The sequence below is a fragment of the Oryctolagus cuniculus genome, chromosome 20, assembly GCF_051225735.1.
Source record: "Oryctolagus cuniculus isolate XC-2025 breed Fujian yellow rabbit chromosome 20, ASM5122573v1, whole genome shotgun sequence".
NCBI classification, from domain to species: domain Eukaryota; kingdom Metazoa; phylum Chordata; class Mammalia; order Lagomorpha; family Leporidae; genus Oryctolagus; species Oryctolagus cuniculus.
The window spans coordinates 10,734,071-10,759,235 of record NC_142886.1 but is presented as its reverse complement, the minus strand read 5'-3'; the positions used below and the strand labels follow the sequence as shown (position 1 = coordinate 10,759,235).

At 43.7% G+C, this 25,165-nt stretch overlaps 1 protein-coding gene across 8 annotated transcripts in view; it reads left to right on the top strand.

Annotated features, from left to right (window-relative positions):
• Window positions 1–25,165, top strand: part of SYNE2 (spectrin repeat containing nuclear envelope protein 2) — a 392,381-nt gene that overhangs the window by 203,588 nt on the left and 163,628 nt on the right. For all 8 annotated transcript variants that reach the window (XM_051826403.3, XM_051826401.3, XM_051826405.3 and 5 more), the window contains 7 exons: window positions 1,691–2,013; window positions 11,654–11,798; window positions 12,607–12,825; window positions 14,607–14,872; window positions 19,208–19,373; window positions 20,863–21,018; window positions 23,962–24,102. In XM_051826403.3, the coding sequence (XP_051682363.3) occupies window positions 1,691–2,013; window positions 11,654–11,798; window positions 12,607–12,825; window positions 14,607–14,872; window positions 19,208–19,373; window positions 20,863–21,018; window positions 23,962–24,102 (1,416 nt within the window). The remainder of the gene's footprint in view (window positions 1–1,690; window positions 2,014–11,653; window positions 11,799–12,606; window positions 12,826–14,606; window positions 14,873–19,207; window positions 19,374–20,862; window positions 21,019–23,961; window positions 24,103–25,165) is intronic.

Sequence of the window (25,165 nt, the reverse complement as noted above, 5' to 3'; positions counted from 1 at the left end):
ATCTTAAAAACAGAAGTCTGTAGTTTCTGTGTGCTTTGTCTTCATTTGTTCAAAAATACTGATTAAGGCCATATCCATTAGTCATTGTCAATGGCTTTATTTAGTTCTTGATCTAGCAGGAGTTTCAGAACAGGGCCATGCATCAGGAGACGTGAGTTTTGAGATATTATTTTGAATTTGGTTTAGATTTCTTAGAAAATCTGAAAACAATTTTCGTTTGTGCAAAAAAGCTATTCACTATTCATTCTTTTAAATTTTATTTTTATTCATTTGAAATGCGGACAGAAAGAGACACGCAGACAGAGTTCTGTCTCCTGGTTCATTCCCCAAATGCCTGCAAGAGCCCAGCTGGGCCAGGCTGACGCCAGGAGCCTGGAACTTGATCTGGATTTCCCGTGTTGCTGGCAGGGACCCAAGCACATGAGACATCTCTGCTGCCTACCAGGTGTGCACTAGCAGGAAGCTGCAGTCAGGAGTGGAGCTGGGCCTTCAGGATGGGATGTGGGCATCCCAAGTGACATCTTAGATGCTGCCCCAACTGCCTTTCCCTAATTTTTAAATAATAGTAGAGGGCCGGTGCTGTGGTGCAGTAGGTTAGTCTTCTGCCTGTGGTGTTGGCATCCCAAATGGGTACTGGTTCTAGTCCCAGCTGCTCCTCTTCTGATCCAGCTCTCTGCTATGGCCTGGGAAAGCAGTAGAAGATGGCCCAAGTCCTTGGGCCCCTGCACCTGTGTGGGAGACCTGGAAGAAACTCCTGGCTCCTGGCTTCAGATCGGTACAGCTCCGGTTGTTGCGGCCATTTGGGGAGTGAACCATCGGATGGGAGACCTTTCTCTCTGTCTCTCCTCTCTGTCTGTAACCCTACCTTTACCTCTCAAGTAAATAAATAGATATATTTTTTAAAAATAATAGTATAGTATTGTCAAATTGTGAGAATGAGAAGCTAACTCTTATTGTAAGACTGAAATACATAATATGAATGCATCATGAAAAATCAAGAGTTGAGGTGAGTGTTGTGGCACAGCGGGTTAAACCACCACCTGGGATGCCAGCCTCCAATGTGGGGCCTGATTCGAGTCGTGGCTCTTCCACTTCTGATCCAGCTTCCTGCTAATGTGCCTGGAAAGGCAGCAGAAGATGTTGCAAGTACTGCAGCCCATGTGGGAGACCCGAATAGAGTTCCAGGCTCCTGACTTCAGCCTGGCCCAGCCCCAGCCTTCGCGGCCATTTTGGGAATGAACCAGAGGATAGAAGATATCTCTTTCTCGTCAGTAAATAAATAAATAGTCTTTTCAAAAAGACTATTCATTTATTTATTTGAAAGGTGGAGTTACAGAGGCAGAGAGAGACGTCATTCATTCACTGGTTTACACTGTAACAGTTGGAGCTAAGATGATCCGAAGCCAGGAGCCAGGAGCTTCTTCCTGGTCTCCCACGCAGGTGCAGGGGACCAAGCATTTGGGCCATCTTCTGCTTTCCCAGGCCATAGCAGAGAGCTGGATCGGAAGTGGAGTAGCCAGGACTCGAACCGGCACCCATGTGGGATGCCAGAACTGCAGGTGGCAACTTAACCTGCTATGCCACAGTGCCAGCCCCCAAATCAACCTTTTTTAAAATAAAAAAATCAAGAATGACAAAGTCCCAACTATTCTGGCAGTTCAGTCACAGCATTTAATCTCCTGTTCAACAGAATGTGTTGAGTGATGCTCATGAAAATGTCATTCGCTACAACGAAGCAGTCACCAGGGCAGTGGGGATCATCGCGTCCCTCGGAGCCACCTGTGCATCGCACCCAGTAGACCTGGACAATCTGGAAGAATCACTGGCAGCGCCTCGGCGCAAGCAGGAGGAGCTGGAATCCACTCTAGCGGACATCCAGGGCCTCGCGGAGAGGCTGGGCACTGTGTGCAGCCCCCAGGCCCAGCGGCAGCTGCAGTGCACTTTGCAGGAACTGGTTGCGAAGAAGTCAGCCTTGCAGGAGGCAGCCAGAGGAGCGGACGCTGAGCAAGCAAGGTAGGTCTCCTGTTAGAGGTTCTGCTTTGAGAATATAAAAATACTCTTGTCTTTATAGTTCACATATACACGTGAGATAATGTGGAAAATATGGAAAAGTAAAAGAAGAAAAATGAAAGAAACCGTGGTAGGCATTTCCATGAATTTTTTTGAAGTGCCCCTTGTTCTTTTGTGTTTTTAATATTCTCTACACCAACAGAAGATTTATAAAAGTAAATATATGGGGGCCGGCGCCGCAGCTCACCAGGCTAATCCTCCGCCTTGCGGCGCCAGCACACCGGGTTCTAGTCCCGGTCGGAGCGCCGGATTCTGTCCCGGTTGCCCCTCTGCTGTGGCCAGGGAGTGCAGTGGAGGATGGCCCAAGTGCTTGGGCCCTGCACCCCATGGGAGACCAGGAGAAGCACCTGGCTCCTGCCTTCGGATCAGCGCAGTGTGTAGGCCACAGCGTGCCGGCCGCGGCGGCCATTGGAGGGTGAACCAACTGCAAAGGAAGACCTTTCTCTCTGTCTCTCTCTCTCACTGTCCACTCTGCCTGTCAAAAAAAAAAAAAAAAAAAAAAGTAAATGTATGGGAAATGCATGTATCTTGAGGAGGGATTAAGATGGCAGAGTAGGGAGGGAGCTTACTGCTCTAGTCTAGGAGAAGATAGTTTTTAAAAAGTGGAGAGAGTGTAGTCTCAGGGACGAGATAGGGAGAAAACAGCAGAGGAAACTCCAGGCAAGTTGGAGGGACATGGTGGATCTATGAGGAGGACAAGGATTCTCACAGCTCTGGACCCCAGCAGCCAAGAGCCTCTGCACCCGCGTTGGAGAGTGAGGTGAGACCAGACTGCAGCAGCCCAATCCACTGGTGATAAAGCTGCAGAAACAGCCTAGAGAGAATCCCTGTGGGGGATAGTGTACCTGACAAACTAGAGGAGAAAAACAAAGGTGCGGCACGTTTCTCTCTCCCCGATCACCCTGCAGTGGTGTCCTGTAACAAGCTGACAGAGAGCAAGTGCCATTTCAGACATACGTAACAGCTGCACCAGCTCATGTCTGCACCGAGCAACCAGCCGAGTGGAGACTCCTGAGTCCAGTGGGGAGAACAGACAGGGGCTGGGTGCTCATGACTGGGGGAGGCTTGTGTGCTGGGACTGTGAAAACACTGAGGCTGTGTGGGAGAACTCAGGGTGTGGTTGGGACTCTGGGCAGGCATTGTGGGAGACTCCACATGCTCAGGGCTCCCTGGTTCCCTGGTGAGGGACACTGCTGGGAATCTGTGCTTACACTGAGGACTGCACAGATCCTTTGTGTGGTCCTTGTGGCAGAACAGATGAATAATTGAATAATATACTCACTGGGGCCAGCACCCAGGTACTGGTCTCCTTTGAGAAAAGCTCTGCCAAGTCTACACCAATGGAGAAGAGCAAACCTCTCCTCTGATTAAAAAAAAAAAAAAGGATGTTTACCCTGGATGTGTCACCTCAGACACACCCTTCACCCTGGAGCACTGAACAGATCTCTCTGGCCACACCCACCACACACCTCTAGGTATTCCCTGAAAGCAGACATTCCACATTCCACTAATCCACATAGACATAGTCTAAAGATAAAAGCCCCCACAGCAAAAAGAAAAAAGAAACCAACAAGTATCTCCACAAATGCTGAATAATAAATGCACCAATTCAAGAAACAAGAATAAGGAAGACAACAAGACACCCCAAAAAGAACACAACACTTCAATACTAGATTGTGAAGATAGTGAGATGAAAGAAATGCAAGAAATGGAATTCAAAAAATTGATCATAAGATTACATAGAAGTAATCAGAAGCAAATGAATGAACTAATGAAATCCATACATGACACGAAAGAAAATTTCTCCCACAACATTGAGATCTTAAAGAGAAATCAAAATGAAATCTTGGAAATGAAGAATTCAATAGAACAAATGACAAATGTGGTGGAAAGCCTTAACAACAGAATCGGTGAAGCAAAAGGGAGAATAACGACTTAGAAGACAAAACACAACAAGAAATTAGAAAACTAAAAAACACTGTTGGGAATCTACAGGATACTATCAAATGACCCAACTTACAGCTTCTAGGAGTTCCTGAAGGCATGAAAGGGAGAAGAAATTCTAGAAGGCCTTTTTAATGAAATAATAACAGAAGAATTCCCTAATTTGGAGAAAGAAAAGGACATCCAAGTACAGGAAGCACATAGAAACTCCTAATAGACATGACCAGAAAAGTTCTTCACCATGACACATTGTAATCAAACTCTCCACAGTGAAACATAAAGAGAAGATTCTAAAATGTGCACGAGAGAAACACCAGATTACTTTCAGAGGAACTCCAGTTAGACTCACAGCAGACTTCTCATCAGAAACCCTACAGGCTAGGAGAGAATGGCAAGACATAGTCCAAGTCTTAAGGGAAAAGAACTGTCAACCCAGAATACTATACCCTGCAACGCTCTCATTTATGAATGAAGGTGAAATAAAGACCTTCTAAGACAAACAGAAATTGAAGGAATTTGTCACCACCCATCCTGCCCTGCAGAAGATGCTTAAGAATGTGCTGCACACAGAAACACAGAAATATGGTCATTAGTACAAAATAAGGTAAAAGAAGGAAATCTCCAGTAAAAGTACAAAGGAAATCCGAAGTAAAAAGTAGGAATTTATCTGGAAAAATGGCAGAGCAAAGTCATACTTATCAGTAGTCACTTTGAATGTAAATGGCCTCACCTTTCCTGTTAAAAGACACAGACTGGCTGAATGGATTAAAAAACAAAACCCTCTATTTGCTGCCTACAAAAACAAATCTTACCAACAAAGACGCACACAGACTGAATATGAAATGATGGAAAAAGACATTTCATACTAACAGAAACCAAAAAAGAGCTGGTGTCACCATTCCTAATATTGGACAAAATAGATTTTAATACAAAAACTGTTAAAAGAGACAAGGAAGGGCACCATGTAATGATTAAGGGATCAACTCAACAGGAAGATGTAACTATTATAAATGTATATGCACCTAATTACAGGGAAACTGGCTATTTAAAAGAAATGTTAAGGGATGTAAAGGGAGACATAGACTCCAATATAATAGTAATGGAGGGATTTCAATACCCCACTTTCAGCAATGGACAGATCACCCAGGCAGAAAATCAGCAAGGAAACAGCAGAGACCAAATGGACCTAACAGATATCAACTGTTAATCCTATAGTTGCAAAATACACATTCTTCTTTGCAGTACATGGAACTTTCTCTGGGATTGACCACAGGGTAGGCCATAAAGCAAGTTTCAGCAAATTCAAAAAAAGCTAGATCAAGCCATGAATCTTCTTAGACTGCAATGGAATGAAACTAGAAATCAGCAACTCAGGAATTTGTAGAACATACGCGAACACATGGAGACTGAACAACATGCTCCTGAATGAACAGTGGGCCATTGGAGAACTCAAAACATTTCTGGAAACAAATGAAGACAACAATACAACATATCAAAACTTATGGGGTACAGTAAAAGCAGTGTTAAGAGGAGAGCTTATAGCTATTGGTGTCTACCTCAAGAAATTTGAAAGGCACCAAATAAATGAACTATCAGTACATCTCAAGGATCTAGAATAATAATAGCAAACCAAACCCAAAACTAGTAGGAGAAAAGAAATAATTAATATTAGAGAAGAAATCTATAAAATTGAAACCAAAGAAAAAATACAAAAGATAAGCAAAACAAAGGGCTTTTTTTTGAAAAAATAAACAAAATTGACACAACTAACCAAAAAAAGCAGAGAGAGAAGACCAAAATCAATAATATCAGAGATGTAAAAGAAAGTGTAACAACGGACACCACAGAAATAAAATGAATCATCAGAAATTACTACAAAGAGCTGTATGCCAACAAACTGGGAAAACTAGAAGAAACGAGTAGATTCCTGGACACATGCAACCTACCTAAACTGACCCATGAAGACATAGAAAACCTAAACAGACCCATTAACAAAACAGAAATTGAATCAGTAATAAAAACTCTCCCAATAAACAAAAGCCCAGGACTGGATGGCTTCACTGCTGAATTCTTCCAGACATTTAAGGAAGAACTAACTCCAGTTCTTCTCAAGTTTTTCACAACAATTGAAAGGGAGGGAATTCTCCTAGATTCTTTCTATGAAGCCAGCATTATCTTAATTCCTTAACTCAGAAAAGACGCAACAGAGATTGAACTACAGTCCAGTTTCTCTGATGAACATAGACGTAAAAATCCTCAACAAAATTATAGCCAACCAAATCCAAGAACACATCATACAGATTATTCACCCAGATCAAGTGGGATTTATACCTAGTATATCAATATACTATGATCAATCAATGTAGTAAATATATAATATATATATAGCAAATAATATGATCCACAAATCAATCAATGTGATACCTCATATTAACAAACTGAAAAACAAAACCATATGATTCTTTCAGTAGATGCAGAGAAAGCGTTTGATAAAATACATCACCACTACATGATAAAAATTGGATATAGAAGGAACATTCCTCAGCACAATGAAGGAAATTTATGACAAACCTGTGGCCAGTGTCCTACGGAATGGGGAAATGTTGGAAGCATTCCCACTGAGATCTGGAACCAAGCAAGGATGCCCACTCTCACCATTGCTATTCAATATAGTCCTGGAAGTTTCAGCCAGGACCATTAGGCAATAAGAATAAAATCAAAGGGATACAAATTGGGAAAGAGGAAATCAAACTAACCCTATTTGCAGATGACATGATTCTATAATATAAGATCTAAAAGACTCCATCAAGGACTATTGGAACTCATAGAAGAGTTTGGTAAACTAGCAGGATATGAAATCAATACACAAAAATCAACAGTCTTTGTATACACAGACAATTCCTTGGCTGAGAAAGAACTTCTGAGATCAATTCCATTCACAATAGCTACAAAGAAAATGAAATACCTTGGAATAGATTTAACCAAGGATGTCAAAGATCTCTTTCAGTGAGAATTACAAAACATTAAAGAAAGAAATAGAAGAGGATACCAAAAAAAAAAAAAGGGAAAATCTTCCATGCTCATGGATTGGAAGAATCAATATCATCAAAATGTCCATTCTCCAAAAAGCAATTTATAGATTCAATGTGATTCCAATCAAAATACCAAAGACATTCTTCTCAGATCTGGAAAAAAATGATGCTGAAATTCATATGGAGGCACAGGAGACCTTGAATAGCTAAAGCAATCTTGTACAACAAGAACAAAGCCAGAGGCATCACAATACCAGATTTCAGGACATACTACAGGGCAGTTGCAATCAAAACAGCATGGTACTGGTACAGAAACATGGATAGACCAATGGAACAGAATAGAAGCACCAGAAATCAATCCAAACATCTACAGCCAACCTATATTTGATCAAGGATCTAAAACCAATTCCTGAAGCAAGGGTAGTCTGTTCAACAAATGGTGCTGGGAAAACTGGATTTCCACATGCAGAAGCATGAAGCAAGACCCCTACCTTACACCTTACACAAAAATCCACTCAACATGGATTAAAGATCTAAATCTATGACCCAACACCGTCAAATTATTAGAGAACATTGGAGAAACCCTGCAAGATGTAGGCACAGGCAAAGACTTTTTGGAAAAAACCCTTGAGGCACAGGCAGTCAAAGCCAAAATTAACAATTGGGATTGCCTCAAATTGAGAAATTTCTGTTCTGCAAAAGAAGCAGTCAGGAAAGTGAAGAGGCAACCAACAGAATGGGAAAAATATTTGCAAATTATGCAACCAATAAAAGATTAATAACCAGAATTTACAAAGATCAAGAAACTCCAAAACAACAAAACAAACAACCCACTTCAGAGATGGGCCAAGGACCTCAATAGACATTTTCAAAAGAGGAAATCCAAATGGCCAACAGACACATGAAAAAATGTTCAGGATCACTAGCCATCAGGGAAATGCAAATCAAAACCACACTGAGGTTTCACCTCACCCCGGTGAGAATGGCTCACATTCAGAAATCTACCAACAACAGATGCTGGCGAGGATGTGGGGAAAAAGAAAAGAAAAAAAAAACTAATTGGGTGGGAAGGTGGGTATGGTGGGAAGATTACTATATTCCTAAAGTTGTACTTAAGAAATTAGTACTCATTAAATAAAAGGTTTCTTAGGGAAATAAAGAGTAAGTGTATGGTATAAAGGACAAATGACAGCGCAAATATCTCAGAATGCAGAAGTTCAAAGACAGACTTTGATTTTACTTCTCTTGTGTTGGGCTGGCGCCATGTTGCAGTAGGTTAAGCCACTGGTTGTGAAGCTGGCATCTGCAGACTGCCAGTTCAAGCCCTGGCCGCTCTGCATCTGATCCAGCTCCCTGCTGACGCATCCTGGGAAGGCAGCAGATGATGGCCAAGTGCTTCGGCCTCTGCATTGGCTTTGGCGACCCAGATGGAGTTCCTGGATCCTGGAGATTTATGTGTGTCCTTCTCTGTAGTGAAATTCATTCACCCATTCACGAACATTTGGGCTGTTTTTAGTTTTTATATTCACAAACAATGCTGTTAGAAACGTTTTTAAATGGAAGAAGGAGAGAGAGAGAGAGAAAGAGAGAGAGAGATTGTCCATGTCAAAAGGTATTCACATGTTAAATTCTTTACACCAAATAATTTTTTTAAGATTTATTTTTTTTATTTGAAAGAGTTCCAGAGAGAAGAGGAGAGAAAAAGAGAAAGAGAGAGGTCTTCCATCTGCTTGTTTACTCCCTAAATGGCCACAATGTTCATGGCTGGGTCGGCCTGAAGCCAGGAGACAGGAGTTTCTTCTGGGTCTTCCATGAGGGTGCAGGGGCCTAAGCACTTGGGCCATCATTTGCTGCTTTTCCAGGCTCGTCAGGAGGAAGCTGGATCGGAAGAGGTGCAGCTGGGCCTCAAACTGGCACCCATATGGGATGTTGGTGTTGTAGGCAGAGGCTTAACCTTCTATAATACCACAATGTTGGCCCCATGATTTTTACCAATTTCAACTTATAAACACAACATCTAGTTGTCCCATGTTCTTGTCAACACTTGATGTTGCAAAACTTAATCTTTGTCCACCTGATGAGTAAGAACTGGATACCATTGTGGTTTAAATTTGCATTTCTCAGACTGCTAATGAGTTTGATCTGCTTTTTGAATGCTTGTTGGTCCTTTCTATATCCTCTTCTGTCAAAAGTCTATTCAAGCCTTTATGTAATTTTATTGGTTCATCCATCTCTGTCTTACTGGTTTCTAGAAATTTATTCTATATTTTAGAGACCCATTCTTTATAGTTCTGTGAGTTCAAATATCTTTAGAGAGTGGGTTTCCTATTAGACACCCATCCTGGGGTTAGCTTTAAGAAGCATAGAAAACTCAAACTTGACCAACACTGGCTCTGTGACTTTGCTTATTTCTGTATATTTGCATATCATGGAGTTTGGGTCCTCTATTCCTTGGCACTATACTAGTCTGTTTTAAGAAATTTTTTGAGGGGGAGCCAGAACTGTGGTGCAGCAGGTTAAACTGCCATCTGCAGTGCCAGCATTCCTTATGGGCACTGGTTAGAGTCCCAACTGCTCCATTTCTGACCCAGCACCCTACTGATGCACCTGGGAAATCAGTGGAGGATGGCCCGAGTGCTTGGGCCCCTGCCACCCATGTGGGAGACCCAGATGAAGCTCCTGGCTTCTGGCTTTGGCCTGGCCCAGCCCTGGTCATTACAACCATTTAGGGAGTGAACCAGCAGATAGAAAATTGCGCTCTCTCCCTCTGTCTCTCCTTCTCTCTCTGGAACTCTGACTTTTAAATAATAAATAAATAAATCTTAAAAAAAAAAAAACACTTTGATTTAATTAGTTTTTTTTTTTTTTTTTTTTGACAGGCAGAGTAGACAGTGAGAGAGAGAAACAGAGAGAAAGGTTCACCCTCCAATGGCCAGCACACTGCGGCTGGCGCACTGCGCTGATCCGATGGCAGGAGCCAGGTGCTTCTCCTGGTCTCCCATGGGGTGCAGGGCCCAAGCACTTGGGCCATCCTCCACTGCACTCCCTGGCCACAGCAGAGAGCTGGCCTGGAAGAGGGGCAACCGGGACAGAATCTGGTGCCCCGACCAGGACTAGAACCCGGTGTGCCGGCACCGCAAGGCTGAGGATTAGCCTAGTGAGCCGCGGCGCCGGCCTAGTTGATTACTTTTATTGAGAGATAAGAGAGAGAAAAAGCCCCCACTTACCAGCTTACTCCCTAAGGGCTTCAATAGCTAGGGCTGGGACCTGTCTGGCTGGACCAGGTTGAAGGTAGCAGCTCGGCACTCAGTCCAGGTCTCCCAAGAGGGTCGCAGGGATCTGACTACTTGGGCCATTACTGCTGCATCCCAGGGTCTGCATTTGACGGAAGATGGAGTCAGAAACCAAAACTGAGTGTCGAACCCAGGTACTCTGATTTGGGAGTACCAGGGGTTGCAACTAGCATCTTGTTTTTAAAATTTATTTATTTAAGAGGCAGACTTACAGACAGAGAGAAGGAGAGACAGAGAGAGAGGTCTTCCATACACTAGTTCACTCCCCAAATGGCCACAACAGCCGGAGCTGAGCCAATCTGAAGCCAGGAGCTTCTTCCAGGTCTCCCACATGAGTGCAGGGGACCAAGCACTTGGGCCACCCTCTGCTGCTTTCCCAGGCTCATTAACAGGGAGCTGGATCGGAAGAGGAGCAGACAGGATTTGAACTTGCACCCGTACTGGATGCTGGTACCACAGGCAGAGGCTTAGCCTACTATACCACAGTGCTGGCCCCTGTAACTGGCATCTTAATTGCTATGCAAAATATGTACCCCAAGAGGCTTTTTAAAGAATTTTTTGTAAAGAATTTTTAATTGTTCTTAGTGATTTAGTCTGTGCTATATATGTAATAGATGTATTATGTATATGTTGTATATGTAATTGTATAGTGTTTTATAATACATCACAATATTATATTCTAGATAAAATATAAAACATCCTATTTAATTGTTTCGCTGTGTAACATTAACTTTCTTTTGTTATAACAAAACCTTTATAAAAGTAATTGCAGATGTTACATAGTATTTTATATAATGGTGGTTGTAGTTAACATACCTTTTGTTAGACAAAAGGAGTATTGCAATTTTTGACATTTTAATGAATCCTCTAATGCAAAAGGTTTTATCATGTTTAGGATAAATTCCTTATGTTTAGGATTAATTCCTTAGGGTAAATTGCAGAAGCTGAATTAATGACTCAACAGTAGGAATGTTTTTAAGACTGAATTGTTTCCAGCAAGCCTGTACCAATCTGTAGTTCATCAGCAGTGGTCAGGAATGCAGCTTTCACTTCACTGAGCTTGTTTTGAGTAATTTCTCCAGTTCAGGGGTTTTCAGGTCTGCCCTACCTGCCTTTTAAAATCTGCATTGAAAGCAGATCCCTTTGGGGGTGACTTGTCAGTAGAGACAGTGAAATGCACTGAAGAGGAACAAAGAACATTGTCAGAGCCCCTTTTGAATATTCATACTAAGTGTGGGGAACCCACTGTGTATGAAGTTATTTTGTTGTCTTAAATTTAGTATTACTTTTTCTTGCTCAACCGTGTCTCGTTAGGTATCTCCAGAATTACAAGAACTATGGGAAAATTAAAGAGAAAATTTGTGCCAACCTCAAGAAAATGGGGACAGTGCTTGGGCAGTCCATCTCCCCACTGCCTGTGTCTTACAAAGAAGCCCTGGAGCGCTTGGAGGAGAGCAAGGTGAGAGACTGGCAAGGCTGCAGGAAGGGCATGGGCAGACGCCCTGCAGAACACGTGGCCGGGGTGGCCGAGGGTGTGGCTCAGTTACCACCCAGGAAATCCACACACTGAGTGCAGACCCATGAAACACGCTGGAATCAGAAGCTCAGGGCTAAGGAACAGAATGACGACTCTGCGCGGTTTCCTGAACTGGGCCTGGAGACAGCCCTCCCCCAGCACCGTCCTCTCCTAGGGACACTGCTGGGACAGTGATGGGACTTGGTTGTCCACTGAGTACTTATGCAACCGTCAAAACCGAATTCCAGATACTGCTTGAACCCTCTTCCTAAGCCATCGTAGTGTTTGCGTATTTTCTGTTAAAATCAGTGCTATTATTTTGCTAAGGACTTGAATGAGATCATTGCCAGGCATCTATGCTTAACATCCACCAAAAACCAAACCAAAAATAAAAAAAGTGCCTAAATATTTTGTTGGTGGTTGCAGTAAGTATTTCGCAAATGAGCTACCTAGTAAAATAAGAGACTTAAGTTACAATAATCAAGTGTGCTTCTAGAATATTGTACCTTGAAAATATATTCCTCCTGGGGAAATCTGCCATAGTTTCCATAGTCTCAATTACACAATGACTACCGTAATAAATAATCCATGGCAGATTCTCCTCTGTACCAGATTGACTTCCAAATGGATGAGGACTAAGTCACAATACTTTCAGCAGAGTTAAATCATTCGTTGTTCAATATTTAAGAGAGTTCATAAATTCAGAAAAAGCAGCAGGTGCAATGTCCTACCTCTTCTTTTCTTTCTTGAGGTTCTGGTGTCAAACGCCGAGTCAGCCGAGGAAGACCTGCTGGAACTACGCCAGGTGGTCAGACGCCTGAGCGCCAGGTGCACAGAGGGTGACAGAGTCCATTTGCAGCGGATCCTGCTGGCCCTGTGGGAGGAATGGCTGAGGCTGCTGGAAGCTGCCAGAGCGTGGGAGATGTGGTGCGAGACCCTGAAGCAGGGCTGGAAGTTCGTCAGTGAAGAAGTGAGTGCCTCATTGGCTGCGAGAGTTAATTACATTCCTTCTATTACTCTCACTGTCTTTAAGTAAAGCAGATAGTTCCTCAAATGTGCACATCACACACACACTGCTGTAGGTATTTATGGAGGTCAGACCCCATTAAAACGACCTCCGAGGTGGCGGGGGTGGGGTGGGGGGCAGCCCTGCTGCTCAGGTCCCTGCCTCCATGTGAGACACAGATGGAGTTTTAGCCTCCTGGTGTCAGCCTGGCCTGACCCTGGGTGTCGTGGACATTCGGGGAGTGAACCCATCAGTGGAAGGTCTCCCTCTGTCTCTGTCTCTCTGTCTCTCTCATAAAAAATAATAAATTAAGTTGGGATACACTAGCAATCATGTGGGAGACCTAGATGGAATTCTGGGCTCCTGGCTTTGGCCTGGACCAATCCTGGCTGTTGCAGGCATTTGGGGACTCAACTAGGGATGAAAGATTCTCTCTCTCTCTCTCTCTCTCTCTCTCTCTCTCTCCTTCTCCCCCTCCCCTTCCCTTTCCCCTCCCCCTCTCCCCTCCTCTCTCCCCCCACCCCGCTGTGTGTGTGTGTGTGTGTGTGTGTCTGTGTCTTACAAAGAAATAAAAATAAACCCAGAAACACTTTGAGAAGCTGGCACTGTGGCACAGTGGGTTAGTCACACTACCTGTTGTTACTCTGGCATCTCACATTGGAGGGCTGGTTTGAGTCAGGGCTGCTCCACTTCTGGTACAGCTTTCTGCTCTATTGGACCTAATTTTTGAGCATTGTGGAATCAGGAATGAAAGAAGAGACCTGCGAGAAAATGCCCCATACCCTGTAGTTTTGCAGTTGGGTGGAGTTGTTATTCCTTACCTGATGTGGATCTCGCGAGATTTGCTGCTTCATGATGGAAACCTGAACCAGAGGTCATTGGTCACGAAAATATTCCATAGCAATTGTGTCTCAGCCACAGCAGCAGTATTTCATTCTGTTCACTGATCTACACCGGCAATAGCTGGGTTCTTTCAAGCTCTGGTAATAGACAACTAATACGCCGCTCCTTTATAGCATTCATGATAAAAGGGAGTGAAAAGATAAGTTTGTTTTGGTGCAAAAAAATTGAAATCTATCTATAGTTTTTTCATAATACTCATTTTTCATGAACTTTTCTTTTAAGATTTATTTTGTTTATTTGGTAGAGTTACAGAGAGAGGTAGAGAGAGAGAGAGAGGGAGAAAGATCTTCTGAACCATCCACTGGTTCAGTCCCCAGATGGCTGCAATGGTTGGAGCTGAGCTTATCTGAAGCCAGGAGCCAGCAGCTTCTTCCAGGTCTCCCACGGTGGTGCAGGGGCCCAAGGATTTGCGCTATCTTCCTCTGCTTTCCCAGGTGCATTAGCAGGGAGCTGGATCGGAAGTGGAGCAGCCAGGACTTGAACCGGCACCTATATTGGATGCTGGCACTGCAGGCTGGGGCTTTAACCCACTGTACCTCAGTGCCGGCCCCTTTCATGAACTTCTTGAAGATGTCTCATAGCATAGATTTTGGGATGTTTTTCCATCAAAATAAACTCATAATTCCATTGTTCATGAACATTTTGAAATGCCTTACTATTCCTAGCTGCTGGAGGACAAATGTTACTTTGAGTTGGGATATGCATGATGTCAAGAACCCTCTGATTACTAAAGAGCACACAAAAATGAAGACTGCTAAGGTCTGCTTCAGGTCCAGAAATGGTTGAGAGGCTGTTTACTTAGCTCATTCTCTCTCTCTCTCTTTCTTGGCTTATTGAATTAGATGGAACGAGAAGCAATTATTTTAGATAATCTTCAAGAGGAACTTCCAGAAGTTTCCAAAACAAGAGAGGCAGCCCCCCAAGAGGAGCTGTGTGAGCTGTTGGAGAGCCTGAGCCAGTATGAGCAGCACGTGGAGAAGCAGCAGCTGCTGCTGAACCTCCTGCTCGAGCGCATGAAGAGTGTCCAGAATGTTCCAGAAGGCCCCGGGGCTGGGACGACCACCCCAGCACTGCAAGAGGTCACTTCTATGCATGACCGATGCAACAGGTAAGGTCTAGGAGAGCTATCAGGGAAACCGCTTGACAATTCTGGCTCAAAATTTTAAAACTGTCACATTTAGAACATATGAAAATGGTATAGAATAATGGCAAAGGGGACTGCAGAACTGAGTGGAGCCACTCTGAGATACAAAAGGGCTTGGAAGGGCTGGCGTTGTGGCAGAGCGGTAAAGCCGCTGCCTGAGACACAGGCATCCCATCTGGGCACCTGTTCCAGTCCCAGCTGCTTCGTCCCTGATCCAGCTGCCTGCTAATGCACCTGGGAGAGCAGCAGAAGATGGCCAAACTGCTTGGGCCCTGCACCCACGTGGGAGACCCAGAGGAAGCTTCTGGCTTTAGGCTGGCCCAGCCCTGGCTGTTGCGACACTTGGGGAGTGAACCAGCAGATGGAAGAGCTCTCTCTGGCTCTCCTTCTCTCTCTGGCACTCTGACTTTCAAATAAATGAATGAATCTTTAGAAACACACACACACACACACACAAAACAAGAAGATACGGAAAAAGTAACAGCTATAATTAAAACTAGCATATGTTCTCCAGCCTGGTATTAGGGTGCTTTGGAAAGCTCATGGAAAAATGGAATTTATTTTGGTGCCAAAACATTTTGAAATTGATCCATATGTTTTCCATAGTGTTTTCCAAGACTCATTTTGTTTCATTTTGTTGCTGATGTTGAAAGGTCCTCAAAATTTAAAAAAAGAAGTTTGCTGATTTTTTTTCTTTAATGCATGTGTCAGTTTCTTTATTCTTTTATATGATTTATTTATTTATCTGAAAGGCAGAGTGAAAGCAGAGAGAGAGGAATCTTCCATCTGCTGGTTCACTCTCCAAATGGCTACAACAGCTGGGGCTGGGCCAGGCCCAAGCCAGGAGCTCCTTCATCCGGGTCTCCCACGTGGGTGCAGGGGCCCAAGCCCATCTTCTGCTGCCTACTTGGGTGCATCAACAGGGAGCTGGATTGGAAGTGGAGCAGCCAGTACTCGAATCGGCACTCATATGGCCCCTGTTTTTTCAAGTATAACAATACACATTCATTATAGGAATTTTAGATAATGTGAAAAATTATAAATATTAATATAAAATCCCTCCTTTAGAGCTTTCATTGTCTGTCTCTCTGCCTCTCAAATAAATACATATTTTAAAAAATCACTTTTAATTCACTCCCCAAATGGCTGCAGTGGCCGGAGCTGAAATGATCCAAAGCCAGGAACTGGGGGCTTCTTCTGGGTCTCACACATGGATGCAGGGGCCCAAGCACTTGGGCCATCTTCTACTGCTTTGCCATGCCACAGCAGAGAGCTGGCTTGGACTAGAACCGGTGCCCATGTGGGATGCCGGTGCTTCAGGCCAGGGCTTTAACCCACTGCACCACAGTGCCAGCCCCTACACATGCTTTTTTTTTTTTTTTATACACAGAAGATTGATTTATTATATATTGAGTAAAGATTTCATCAGTTTGCACCCACACAGAAACACAAAGTGTAAAATACTGTTTCAGTACTAGTTATAGCATTACTTCACATTGGACAACACATTAAGGACAGATCCCACATGAGAAGTAAGTACACAGTGACTCCTGTTGTTGACTTAACAATTTGACACTCTTGTTTATGGCGTCAGTAATCTCCCTAGGCTCTAGTCATGAGTTGCCAAGGCTATGGAAAGCCTTTTGAGTTCGCCGACGTCAATCTTATTCCAACAGAGTCATAGTCAAAGTGGAAGTTCTCTCCTCCCTTCAGATAAAAGTACCACCTTTTTTGATGGCCTGTTCTTTCCACTGGGATCTCACTTGCAGAGATCTTTCATTTAGGTTTGTTGTGTGTGTTGGTGTTGGTGTTTTTTTTTTTTTTTTTTTTTTTTGCCAGAGTGTCTTGGCTTTCCATGCCTAAAATACTCTCATGGGCTCTTCAGCCAGATCCGAATGCTTTAAGGGCTGATTCTGAGGCCAGAGTGCTATTTAGGACATCTGCCATTCTATGAGTCTGCTGTGTATCCCGCTTCCCATGATGGATCGTTCTCTCCCTTTTTTATTCTATCAGCTAGTATTAGCAGACACTAGTCTTGTTTGTGTGATCCCTTTGACTCTTAGACCTATCAGTGTGATCAATTGTGAACTGAAATTGATCACTTGGACTAGTGAGATGGCATTGGTACATGCCACCTTGATGGGATTGTATTGGAATCCCCTGGCACGTTTCTAACTTCACCATTTGGGGCAAGTCCAATTGAGCATGTCCCAAATTGTACATCTCCTCCCTCTCTTATTCCCACTGTAACATTTAACAGGGATCACTTTTCAGTTAAAATTTAAACACCTAAAATAATTGTGTGTTAATTACAGAGTTCAACCAATAGTACTAGAACAAAACAAAGAGAAAATACTAAAATGGATAAAGTATTACATTGTACATCAACAGTCAGCACAAGAGCTGATCAAGTCACTGTTTCTCATAGTGTCCATTTCACTTCAACAGGTTTCCCCTTTGGTGCTCAGTTAGTTGTCGCCAATCAGGGAGAACATATGATATTTGTCCCTTTGGGACTGGCTTAATTCACTCAGCATAATGTTTTCCAGATTCCTCCATCTTGTTGCAAATGACCAGATTTCATTGTTTTTGACTGCTGTATAGTATTCTATAGAGTACATGTCCCATAATTTCTTTATCCAGTTGATGGGCATTTGGGTTGGTTCCAGGTCTTAGCTATTGTGAATTGAGCTGCAATAAACATTAATGTGCAGACAGATTTTTTGTTTGCCAATTTAATTTCCTTTGGGTAAATTCCAAGGAGTGGTATGGCTGGGTTGAATGGTAGGGTTATATTCAGGTTTCTGAGGAATCTCCAAACTGACTTCCATAGTGGCTTAACCAGTTTGCATTCCCACCAACAGTGGGTTAGTGTCCCTTTTTCCCCACATCCTTTCCAGCATCTGTTGTTGCTAGATTTCTGAATGTGAGCCATTCTAACCGGGGTGAGGTGAAACCTCATTGTGGTTTTGATTTGCATTTCCCTGATTGCTAGTGATCCTGAACATTGTTTCATGTGTCTGTTGGCCATTTGGATTTCCTCTTTTGAAAAATGTCTATTGAGGTCCTTGGCCCATCTCTTAAGTGGGTTGTTTGTTTTGATGTTGTGGAGTTTCTTGATTTCTTTGTAGATTCTGGTTATCAACCCTTTATCTGTTGCATAGCAATGCATTTACATTGGTAGATTGAAAACTTACTTCATCATTGGAAATGAACTTGAGGTCTCTAGTGCAAGTTTTTCTCCCAAAGCTAAAAATGGTTTCTATGTATCGTATCATAAACTGAGACTACTTACAAGATGATTGGGCCTGGGCCAGGCCAAAGGCAGGAGCCAGGAACTTCTTCTGGGTCTCCCATAGAGCTGCAGAGGCCCAAGTATTGGGCCATCTTGTGCTGCCTTCCCAGGTGCACTAGCAGGGAGCTAGATCGGAAGTGGAGCAGCCAGGTCTCTAACCAGCGCCCATATGGGATGCCGGTGTCACAGGCAGCTCCTTTACCCACCACGCCACAGCTCCAGCCCCGAATGATACTTGCTGCACCCACAGCAGATGAGGTCAGCAGAGGAGAAAATGAGCAGTGGGCTGGTCTTCACGCCAGGGCCCACCATGCTCCATCCTCACCTCTTAAGTCATTTTCCTGGGAGCTCAAGGATTACTTGGAGAGACGAATGATGCCTTGAATGGACAGACATGCAATCTGAGTGCAAAGTGTGGGCAGAGGGTATTTGGGGATGAATGCTTTCAAGAGGATTTTGATTAAGTGATGGGATTTGTCATACACGTGTTTGTGTATGTGGTATGGAAATCATTGGAAACTGGGACATTTTTCCTTGAGGGAAAATAATGTGTTGTGAACTAGTCAGAGATTTTGTTAATTGTTGAATTAAAACTGCTTCAGAGAAGAGCAGGATGGAGTGGTAATTATACTTTAATATTCTATTTTGGCCGGCGCTGTGGCTCACTAGGCTAATCCTCCGCCTTGCGGCGCCGGCACACCGGGTTCTAGTCCCGGTCGGGGTGCCGGATTCTGTCCCGGTGGCCCCTCTTCCAGGCCTGCTCTCTGCTGTGGCCAGGGAGTGCAGTGGAGGATGGCCCAAGTGCTTGGGCCCTGCACCCCATGGGAGACCAGGATAAGTACCTGGCTCCTGCCATCGGATCAGCGCGGTGCGCCAGCCGCGGCGGGCATTGGAGGGTGAACCAACGGCAAAGGAAGACCTTTCTCTCTGTCTCTCTCTCTCTCACTGTCCACTCTGCCTGTCAAAAAATAAATAAATAAAAATAAAAAAATATTCTATTTTAGGCTTTTTCAAAAAGTCCAAAAAAGTAAGGAATTGATGCAGACTGAAATCCAGGAGAGACACGCCTTCACGAGAGAAATCGTTGCTTTGAAGCATTTATTTCAACAGACTGCAACTTCTTTCCAAAATACAACGCAGGAGCACCCGTTAAAGGCCGAGCAGCTGGAGGTAAGGGAGGAAGGAGCTGGCTCTGCAGGCTCATCCCAGTCCACAGTTCTGTAGGCAGAGTCCTTGCAGCAGAGATAACTCAGTCGCTAGGGTTGGGAGAGTGGTCCGAGGGACAGGAAGCACACGCCAAGGCCCTGTGGCACGTGTGGGCAGGGCTCTGGGAAATGCAAGCAGTCCCTTTTCACTCGGGTGTTATGGAGAGCAGGGTTGACGCTAGGCTAGGAGCGAGTGTTGCAGGTGTGTTTGGTAAACTGAGGCTCCAGCCTGCTCCCGAGTAGCACGCTGGGTTTCCTGGAGTATCTCTTATCTCTCATCCTCCGATCAGAGTTCCCAACAGGCTGTTCCTCATCTGGAAACTCCCCTCTTCAGAATGATCTCACATTTCCATCCAAAATCAACAGCCCAAAGTGGCATCTGCAAAGTTTATTGAAAAGCCACCTGCTGTTCTTCGCCAGAGCTTTTGGTTATTGATGTTGAGACAGGACACCTGCTGTCACTCCCAGAAACCATCTCTGGGTGGCGCCCTCGCCACCAGGTCTAGATAAAACGGGATGGCAGTGACACTCAGACTCCGCCTCTGTGTCAAGAGCCCTGGTCTCTAACTTGCCCCCTCTCCATTTATTCTCTGCGGAGGATTAGGAAAGGGAAACAGTGACGCATCACGGAGGCCTTTAAAATCCTGCCATTCTTCCTAGCCGTGACTCACCCCATTAACACACCGAATGCTACTGAACAGTCACTGTGCAAACAACACAAACAACAAAAAAGCCACAGTGGAGTCAAGAAGGAGTTTTCCACTTGATCTTTGGGAAACTTTCCCAAACAAATGAGTTTCTTCTTTATGATAGCTGCAGGAGAACGTGGATCAGATTCTGTTCCTGGCCACGGCCAATAGACTATTTGTTCAGGGCTCTTTTATCTGCTGAAACCTGCATTCTTTGCATGGAACTGGACCCTGGCTTTTCAAAGCAGTTGAACTCAGCTGGGCCATCTAATTACACGAAAGAAGACACTTCTCTTAGCCCTGGGGCTTTTAGTGGCCTTGAGTCATTGTGATGATAATGTTGAAGAAGTAGAAATTGCAACAAGTTAACAAACAACAAAAAAAACACTCTTGGAAATTTTTGCTACTTGTGGCTTTTTAGATCCGGAGGCTACCCCTTAAATCCTAGGTCCTAGAGGTACTTGAGAACCAGGGAGATTGCCATGTCTTTTCCCAAGGATGCCCTGAGGCTGTGAAGAGAGATCAAGTTGAATTCTTACAAATTAGGAAGCATCACCCTACACTGGGTATCTGGCAGTTTTCACCAGCTTGCATCCAGAGTGAAGTTTTGTCATGCAAACTTCACTTATTTAAATGTTAAGGACGTGCAGCTGGGGGAGCTGGTTTTTTTTTTTTTTTTTTTCCAGGTAAACTTTTGTTCCCTATCCTGGGCGGGGTTGGGAGGGGGCCACAAGTGTTGAAACTCCTGCCCTGTGACGTTTTTAGGAGCTCCAAAGCATTCTTAGGGAAGGGAAGCGAACCTTTGAGACTCTGATGGAGAAGCTGCGGATCAAGTACTCGGAGATGTACACCATCGTCCCCGCGGAGGTTGGCTCCCAGGTGGAGGAATGCCGGAGAGCCCTGGAGGACACCGAGGAGAAGGTACACAGCGCTGTGTGTCTGGTGTCGTCGTCGGTGCGGGTGCCGTCTAGACGAGCGTGTCTCTGAACGCCGCGTTTCAGTTGCCCCCATTTTTACTGATATGGTTTGTTCATAGAGTTTTAGTTCATGTGTGTTGAATATTGAGATTAAGGTACTCTAGATAAGTGACATAGATACAGAATATTGGGTAATCTGTGTATTTTTAATTGTCGAGGTGCTTAGATTTCACTTTTTATACTAGCGTTATATTGTCTTTTACTTGGCTATTTTTTTTTTTACCTGCACAGTAACTTAAAAATTGTGGGCATGACTAATACTTTGCTTTAAAGGCGGTAAGAGTACAGATTTTACAGCTCCCTAGGAGCAGCGCTTAGCGTGAATGGCTAATGATGAGGTGAACAGAATTCTCAAAGACAGTTCTGGGAAAATCTTTGTATCTGAAAGTTTAGATTTGAAGAAAGGGTTGGAAATATTTTAAAGCATAAAGACATAGGAACCTAGGAAGACAGTTTTATTCCAACAGAACAAAACTGTTTGGCTCAGCACACACAGAAGGAGCTTTATATTGTTGTTGATTCCTGGTATAAGTATGACTTGATAAATAAAATAGACCTTCAGTGCAATAAAAAAAAAAAATCAAGGTTTCAAACTCAGATACTAGAATCAGTCATTAACTTCCATGACACATTTCTTAGGAAAATGTTAATTAAAAAAAATTATGTTCCTAACATACAGATCTTTGTGATTCAACACACAGTAAAATCCCTGTGCTTTGCTTCAGGATCATGGACTACGGATGTCATTTTAAGAGAATATTAAATGTCTTGGGAGATACTGTTATTCTCTTGGGTACTTCCTGTGAAAATCACAAACAAAAGAAATGAATCAAAGCTAGTCTTTCAAATAGAAGGTTGACAATGGTCGTTGTGAACTTGTAGGTTTGCAACAGCAGACACGGAGGGACTGTGAATCATTCAGATGGCTGCTCACTTTCCCCAGTCATGATCTCGCCCGGTATATCTAAATGGAAGGCATTTCTACCAGAGAACGCTGCCCAGAATATCAGACAATTTCATGTTCTGGTCATTTGTTACACAGGCAGCCATAAGAAACTAATGCCAGCTCCAAGTGGAATCCCACCCCCTCCTCCACCAATAATCTTGCCTAGGAAGGCAAGGTCTCTGTGGAATAAAAACAGTATCAGCCTCCTAATGTTGTGAGCCAAGCCTTGAACTTGAACTTGAGGCCGGGGAACTTGGGGGCTTCTGGGGGCAAGTTCAAATGCCCCCAGACATGACCTGAGCAGCTACTCAGCTTGTATTGTAGTTTCTTCGTCTGTGGGCTATCAGTGTAGGGCAGTTTTGGTCTTAATTGTTATACAGGTAGAGTGGGAATTAAAAGAATTATACAGAAAAGCATTAGGTTATTTAGTGGCTGCTTGGAGAAAGCCTTATCAACATAGCTTCAACAAACAAGAATGCAAACGAATCAGGCATTCGGAAAATGATACATTCAATGTCCATTTAATTATCTTTTCTAGCACATGTTATTTTCTTAAAATCACTTAGATAAAAAAATTACAGTGTTCGGCAGCTGGATTTCTGGTTGCTGGGAAAACATACACTAGAAAAAGTTATTCAGAGAAAAATTAAGCTCTGGGCATCTTCAGGAAATGCTACTTCATGCAAATGATGGTTGAGGTGGGGGTTACATTTCTGAACAATGTTGGCTTGAGAAGAAGTTTGCTTTTATGGAAAGCAGATCTGTGCAGAGGATTTTCTCATAAAATGGAGAGATCATTTAAGAATTTATCTTCTTGGAATTGTGCATTTTATGTACTCTACCAAGTTAGTTTTTTGTTCAACACAGCACAAATCTCTGTACACACTGTGAGTTACAGTCCACAAATTCTTATTTTTATTTTATTCATGGAGGGATCTTCAAAACTTCATGAAAAATCTAATTATGAAAAAAATATGCATTTCAAAATTCTCTTGTATCAAAATGAAATGAATTTATCTTTTACTTCCATTTGTCTATGAACTTTTTGAATTATCTTCAGTATGTATGTATGTGTATTTATTTATTAAAATTGAATTTAAATGATCAAGTAAATACAGTTGTTAATTAGTAGTCTGCTAATCTAGCCTCTCATTTTCTTTTTTTTTAAAGATTTACTTTATTGGGCCTTACTGTGGCGTAGCGGGTAAAGCCACTGCCTGTAGTGCCAGCATCCCATATGAGCATGGGTTTGAGTCCCGGCTACTCTGCTTCCAATCTAGCTCTCTGTTATGGCCCGGGAAAGCAGCAGAGGATGGCCCAAGTCCTTGGGCCCCTGCACCCATGTGGGAGACCCAGAAGAAGAAGCTCCTGGCTTCAGATTGGCCTGGCTCGGACTGTTGAGGCCATTTGGGGAGTGAACCAACAGATGGAAGACTTTTCTCTATATATCTCCCTCTCTGTGTCACTCTGCCTCTCAAATAAATAAATCTTAAAAAAAAATTTAACTTTATTTGAATGGCAGAGAGGGAGAGAGAGACAGACAGACAGAGAGACAGAGAGAGAGAGAGAGAGAGAGAGACCTTCCATTCACTGGTTTGCTCCCCAAATGGCTCAGGGTTGAGCCCCGCCTAGGCCAGGCTGGGGCCAGGAATTCCACTTGGGCCATCTTCCACTGCCTGCTCAGGCACACTGGCAGGAGAATGAGTCAGAAGGAGGGCAGCTGGGCTTGAGCCGGTGCTCTGGTCTGGGATGCTGGCACCACAGGCTGTGGCGTGACCTGTGGCTCCACACCTACGCCTCTCTATCCTCTGATTGAGTCACTAGCCAGTGTGGTTTGGGATGGTTTCCTGGCCCTTAAACATTTTGAAAGGACAAGCAGAGTGGCTACCTCTTTGGTTGCTTCAGCCTTTGAATGGAGCGCACCTTTCTCCCTTGTAACAGATCAGCAACGAAGTCTTGAAGAGTTCCCCGTCATATGCCATGAGTAGAAAAATAGAAGAAATTAACAGCGGACTTCAAAATGTTGAAAAGATGTTGCAGCAGAAGAGCAAAAATATTGAGAAAGCTCAAGAAATTCAAAAGGTAAGTGCCCCCTCTCCGCCGCCCCGCCCAGTCTGCACCTGCGTCTCAGACCACACTCATCTGGGCAGTATTGCTAAGTGAGTTCTTTGCATGGGTCTGAAGCACTGTCCCTGGACAGAGCCACAGCATCAGTGGGAGTATCCTCCCTGGGCGTGTCCCCTGCAGAGGCTGGCTAGAGAAGGTGGTGTTGAATCATTGTTGCCAGGTTGTTATTTTATTTATTTATTTATTTTTTTTTTTTGTGGGAGGGTTCCACCCACACTCACCAGAGCCTCTGATTTTGAACTAGATAGGAAATGAAAAATCTTATCTTGGGAAGACTGATGTAAAAAATAATTCAATAAAATATGAAAAGTCATAATAGCTTTAAAGGTGCATTTATTTATTTGAGAGGCAGAGTTACAGATAGAGGGAGGGAGAGAGAGAGAGAGAGGCCTTCTATCTGCTGATTCACTCCCCAGTTGACCACAATGGCTGGAACTGAGCTGATCTGAAGCCAGGAGCCAGGAGCTTCCTCTGGGTCTCCCATGTGTGTATGAGGGCCCCAGCACTTGGGCCATCTTCTGCTGCTTTTCCAGGTCGTAGCAGAGAGCTGGGTCAGAAGTAGAGCAGCTGGGACTTGAGCCAGTACCCATATGGGATGCCAGTGCTGCGACGAGTCTTAACCTACTATGTGCCACAGCGCTGGCCCCCAGTCGTTAAATCTTGATTAATCATTAAGTCATTAAAACTTGAATATTTTACCTTTGAAAGAGAGAGAGAAATATCTTCCATCCCCTGGTTCACTCCCCAAATGATCACAAGAACCAGGGATGAGCCAGGCTGAAGATAGAAACCTAGAATTCCATCCACGTCTCCCACGTGGATGGCAGGGGCCCAAGCACTTAGGAAGTGGAGCAGCCAGGACTCTAACTGGCACTCAACATGGGATGTTGGCATTGCAAGTGGTAGCTTAACCTGCTGGCCCCTGTCAACAGTTGTTTTTTTAAAGTTAAAAATTCCTTAATTTTTTATTCCTGGTATGACTACCACAATTTACAGGGCAATACACCTGATGTAATTA